This window comes from Lepus europaeus, chromosome X (genome assembly GCF_033115175.1).
Source record: "Lepus europaeus isolate LE1 chromosome X, mLepTim1.pri, whole genome shotgun sequence".
NCBI lineage: Eukaryota > Metazoa > Chordata > Mammalia > Lagomorpha > Leporidae > Lepus > Lepus europaeus.
In genome coordinates, this window is record NC_084850.1 from 133159980 (window position 1) to 133165979 (window position 6000).

Below are 6000 nucleotides of genomic sequence, written 5' to 3' on the forward strand. Positions count from 1 at the left end.
CACTCTCATTATGAGAGATAGCCACTCACAAGGCCCTTAGCAGCTAGTTCTGGGTAGTTTAGTCACACAGATTTTCTATCCTCTTCCTGAACTACCTGCCATTCCAGGATCATTGGAAGTCTTTAACACTCAATTTTATTTTTCAGGAAAAAGAATTCATGTTTCTAGCAGAATATCAAAGCAAAATGATCCAGAGATATAGTTAACTTTTATTATTCTTTATAAGAGCAATGCACAGGCAGTGAATCAGTTTATTATGGCATACACTATGAAATGTGACAGAGTGTCCTATTACTGTTAGATAACCTTTGAGCTGCTTATCATGTCTATCAGCCAGCAAGTCACTGACATTGAAGTTTGCCAAGCAATACCAAGACTCTGAACTACCAGATCTAAGGTCACAAAAGCACAACATGTACCTAATTTGTTACTGACACAGTTCAGTTGGATAAATTTCCACAGCAACTTCCCAGAATCTTTGGGGTTGAGAAATTATCTTTCTTTGAAAGAAGGCAAAATTCTCCTCCTCTGTTTGCATCTTTCTCTTTAGTTCTTCCCATTCCTTTGTGGTGACCAAAATGGGTTATTTTTCCTTGTAGCTAGGGAGGCACAGGCGAGATTCCTTACACTGATTTGCACATGTCCAGTTCTCTTCCATTTTTCTCCTAACTCCAAAAACCACTGTTTACTGAAGAAACTGGCAAATAGATACTGTCAACCCATTATTTCTGTCTTTGTTGTCATTTCCACTTTATTGTTCAAGCATGGAACTTAAGGGGAGCCTGGACCTTCAGCAACATGCGGAGAAGAGGCTGGGAGTGGGGATGGAGAGACAACCTTGACTGAAAAGGGAAACTGATGGGAAGGGCAATACCAGAACAGGGGACAGAGAATGGTCACTATGACACCAGAAGACCTCATCAACCACACCATCTGGGTGAGGAAGGGAACAGGGAGGTAATGGGCACAGCAGTGGTTTTTCATATACCCATAACACCCACATGGAGGCCACATGATTGGAAAAGGACTGGGAGAGAGAAAGTATGAGCAAAGCTTCTGCCCAGGAGTCTCCCTAGGTTTCATTGCAGAAGTCAAACCCTGGCCCTACCACTTGCCCCCTTCTACCATTTGCAAAATGGACCCAATAGAGGGAACAAAATAAATGAACATTCAGCTGAGCATATATGGTTAGACATCCATTTGTATATAATGGGGAAGGGAAGCATTAACCCATTATTTCTAAGACTGTGTTTGCATTGCCACCTACTTCAGAATGTGCTATCCACTAAGGTTTTTGTCATGTGTGTTTCATGCTTAAACAAATTACAGGGTAAGATTGAACTTTTTAAAATATATTCATCACTGTGAGAAAATGTTATTCACTAAAAGCCCCATGTGGAGTGATTTGGGGAGAATTTTCTTGAGCAAGACTTTTTTTTTATGATAATTTACAAATATGTTTGCAACTAGGGCTTCATCCCTGTGAGAAACTACTCCTCTCTTTTATAAAGTATTGGTAAGGAGGGGAGGGTGGATGCATGATTTTGGGCCATCCTCTGATGCCTTCTCAGATTAGCCTTTTTCTTTAGTACCAGGATGGTGTCTCTTCCACACACATAGCAGCCTCTCAAAACATAGTCATTAATGAATGTTGCATACTTGAATAGAAGTGATGTGATTGGTAATTGTACAATGTCGTTTGCTTTCGGTTTCTGGAACACATGGAAAATGACAATGCTCCTGTCCACAGGAGGAGGGGCCAAAGTGAGTCCTATCTGGTGGGTGATTTAATCTGGCTGGGAAACCCCTTCATCACATTAAACTCTAGTCTACTCCAACCTATGCTGTTCACTGGTTATTGATGCTTGCAAGGGCCAGTCAGGGCAGTTTCTTCACCTTGAGGGTAAAAAAAAAAAAACACAGCAGCCTATCCTTTTCCAGATTTCTCAGAGCACAATCCCTGGCTTCCAACCCAGTACTGGGCCAGAAGTTTTATAAATGACTGCTTAAAACACAGTGACTCTAACTCAATGTTTACCTATAGTAACACTTAGGACATTTGATGATGCCATACATGATGACAGAATTCTTTCAAATGAGGACATTGTGATCTACAGTATTGGAATGCTACTTTACATTTTAAAATAAACTCCAACTATTTGAAATTATTTAATAAACATCATCAGGGTCAGGCACAGTGGTACAGTGGTTTATGATACTATTTTTGATGCCAGCATCACATATGGGAGTGCCGGTTCAAGTTCCGGCTGCTCTGCTTCCAATCCAGCTCCCTGCTAATGCACCTGGGATGGCAGCAGAGGATGACCCAAGTGCTTGGGCCCTGCCACCCACATGGGAGACCCAGATGGAATTCCTAGCTCCTGGCTTCAGCCTGGCCCAAGCCTGGCTTTTGCAGTCATCTGGGGAGTGAACTAGTGGAAGAGTCTCTCTCTCTCTCTACCTTTCAAATAAATAGATATAAAAATACAAATCATATTAAAATAACCTCTCATGCAGTGCTGACTTGGTCATCATCAGGGCACCTTCTCATCTGTCAGAGACTCATCATGGTCCTAAAGCACTCCCATAGTGATAGAAGGTAACCCTGGTCACCACAGCAATGCCCAACATCCCAGCCTGGTCATTCCTTCGAGCCTGCCTCTTTGGGGTTTACATAGATTCCTGGACAAGCTGATCCTTGGAAAGCCTGGAAGCCTGCTTCTGTGGTGCCACTGTGGAAGGATGTGCCTGATACCCAACCTGTGAGAAGCCTCAGAGAAACCCATCCTCCCTCTGGTTGCCTATAGGCACCCATTATTCCCTTACTCTGATAGCAAAGCATAATTGGCTGTAGATCTTAGTCATTCACAGAAGACAGAAAAGATTTTTTAATTTAAGGCTACAGCTTTCACATTCAAGGAAATATTAAAGATATGCTTACCACCTGGATTAAGATAGAAGGATCTACAAAAGGTCAGGGTATGAGAAAGCCAAAAATTTATCTTGTCATGTAGAGTTTTTTGCAATGACTTAAAGTCACAGCTATGAGTTGTATGTAATGTAAATCAGAAAATGTTCTCTAAGTTCCAGAAATTTGACTTACAAATGAACACAACTGTTTTATAATGAGCCAAGCAGCAGTATCTACAAGTTGCTTGCTTTCTTTTGTTTGTTTGAAGGATTTATTTATTTATTTGAAAGTCAGAGTTGCAGAGAGGGAGGGAGGGAGGGAGAGAGAGAGAGAGAGAGACCTTCCATCTGCTAGTTCATGCTGCAAAAGCCAGGGCTGGGCCAGGCCAAAGCCAGGAGCCAGGAGCTTTATCCGAGTCTCCTACGTGTGTGCAAGGGCCCAAGCACTTGGGCTATGCTCTGCTGTTTTCCCAGATGCATTAGCAGGGAGTTGGATCAGAAGTGGAACAACTGGGACCTGAACCAGCGCCCATATGGGATGCTAGCACTGTAGACAGTGGCTTACCTACTATGCCACAGCACCGGCCCTAAGTTACTTTATAAAAAGTAATATGAATTTGCTTTCTAATATCTCATTTTAATTTGATTTTCACTCAACATCTGTGGACCATGAATTGTCAAATCCTGTGAGAATAATTTATTTTACTAAATTCAATTTTGTATTAATTTGTTTCCCTAGAGCTAATTTTTTTTTGGTTTATAGTTAAAAATTTTTATTTTATTTATTTGAAAAGCAAATACACACACACACACACACAGAAAGACCTCCCCATCTGTTGGGTCATTCTCTAAATAGCAATAGCCAGGACCGGACCAGACTGAAGCCAGGAGCAGGGAACTCAATCTAAGTCTGCCATGTGACTACTTGAGCCATCCTAATTCTTCTCAGGGTGTGTATTAGCAAAAAGCTGGAACTGGAAGCAGACCCAGTTTTCTAACCTAAGAACATCAATATGGGATGCTAGCATCCCAAGTGTTGTCTTAACCACTACACCTGATGCCTGCTCCTAGAACTAAATGTTTCTTAAAGATTTATTTATTTGAAAGAGTTACTTACATACACACACACACAAACACACACACACAGAGAGAGAGAGAGAGAGAGAGAGAAATCATCTACCTCTGGTTCACTCCCCCAAGCAGCCACAGTGGCTGAGGCTGGGTCAGGCTGAAGCCAGAAACCAGTAGCTTCTTCCAGATCTTCCGCATGGATGCAGGGTCCCAAGCACTTGGACCATCTTCTGCTGCTTTCCCAAGCACATAAATGGGGAGCTGGATCAGAAGTGGAACATATGGGATGCCAGTGCCGTGGGCTGCAGATTTACCCACTATGCCACAACACCGGCTCCTGAACTAAATTTTTAAACTTAGCAATTTGCCATCTTTTCCTCCCCTCCCTTCATGCACTTTGTGTGTGTGAATGTATACATATGTACATATGTGCATATTCATTCATATACATATGCATTCATTCATAAACATATTCATATATATTTTAGTATTCTAAATAAGACCATTTGTTCCAATCAATATGTGTATATTATCTTTGCAGACTTTTTACCTTTATAGCATGTTTTCATCTCTCGAAGTTTTTATCGTCTTCGAAATTTATTTGAAAACACACACTATCCATTACTTTGTCTTTTTAAGGTCCCTATTCTTCTTTCTGCTTTCCATGTTTGTACCATACTCAGACATGCTTTTTCTTCCCAGATCCCAATTACTCTTTTTCTGTGCTTTTAGGAAGAACGAAGGACCATCTGAAGTTGGTGATGCCGAAGATAAGTGTGAAAACACAATCACAATTGAAAATGGTATCCGCTGCGATCCGCTGGACATGAAGGGAGGGTGCGTTAATGATGCCTTCATGACAGAGGAGGAGCGGCTCACCCCTCTCTGAAGGCTGCTGTTCTGCTTCCCCAAGAAAATCAACACTGGTTTCTTTGCAACTGCTGAGCATCCCAAATACCAAAGGCAGATGATGTATTTTGTTTCATCATTCTTCTTTTGTAAGAAATTTTAAACATGCTTCACAGTGAAAGGAATTGGTTATAAGCATGAAGACCATGAAATCATAGGCTGTTATCTATTAATAATAATCTAAAATATTTTTCAAGTCATGAGGTATTTGTAGTTACTGATTTAAATATTTCCGGAAATAAGCCAGATACGTGTGTTGTGTGTATTCACATTTTGAAGACCTAAAAAATAGTTTTTTCAGTGACAAATATCTATAATATTATATAGAAACAATTGAAAATCCTTTTTGAATATTCATTACACTACTCTGTATAACACTAAGTAATTAAGTAAATTGAATAGATAAAAAGGAGTGTTGATATGCAGGTTAGAATTTTCTTCTGCTATTGTACCAACAGTTGCCTATACGATTTCTGAATATCAGTCTCCAATAGAGAAGTTTATTTGTTGGTTTTGAGAAGCTCAATATATGCTAATTTAACAGTGCTAATCCTCTCATTTTTAGCATGTGACAGATTGTGGTCTGAGATTTATTTTCATACTGTAGAACCTAGTGAGACTAATTTTTATTAGTTATGTTTAATGTGCTCTACAGCACTAGAAATGAATTATTTTTGTTGTATGTGTCTGTGTTCGAAGACATCTTACAGTTTTGATATTGATTTTGTTTGCAGATAAGCTATGTGTCATTCTAAATTCCAATAATAATGATTATGCCTTTATTAATGGAAATAAAATTTGCTACTCAATCTCCTACTGCTGTCACCATAGTTAATGTTACATCGGCAGCCTCTAAATTACTTCCCTGCCTCTGTTGTTGCTCCTTCGATACAGATTCTAAAATGCGTAGTTGCAGACAGAAGGTTTACTGGGGAGTGCTCTCAGGAGACACCTGTAAGAAGAGAGGAAGGCAAGTGTGACAGACAGTTTCTAAGGTGGCCTCCATCATTCCTATCTCCTGTTGCTGACATCTTCATGTGACCCCTCCCCTTGCGTGAGTATGGGACTTTGCTTTGCTTGCTTCTAATGAAAAGAATAGAGAAAAGATGA

General features: G+C 40.2%; 1 protein-coding gene across 1 annotated transcript in view; it reads left to right on the forward strand.

Moving 5' to 3' along the window:
- CLTRN (collectrin, amino acid transport regulator) overlaps positions 1-5634 on the forward strand; it is a 58958-nt gene extending 53324 nt beyond the window's left edge. The window contains exon 7 of the mRNA XM_062183156.1: positions 4714-5634. Coding sequence (XP_062039140.1) covers positions 4714-4870 — 157 coding nt within the window. The 3' untranslated portion in view covers positions 4871-5634. The remainder of the gene's footprint in view (positions 1-4713) is intronic.
- Positions 5635-6000: the final 366 nt, after the last annotated feature.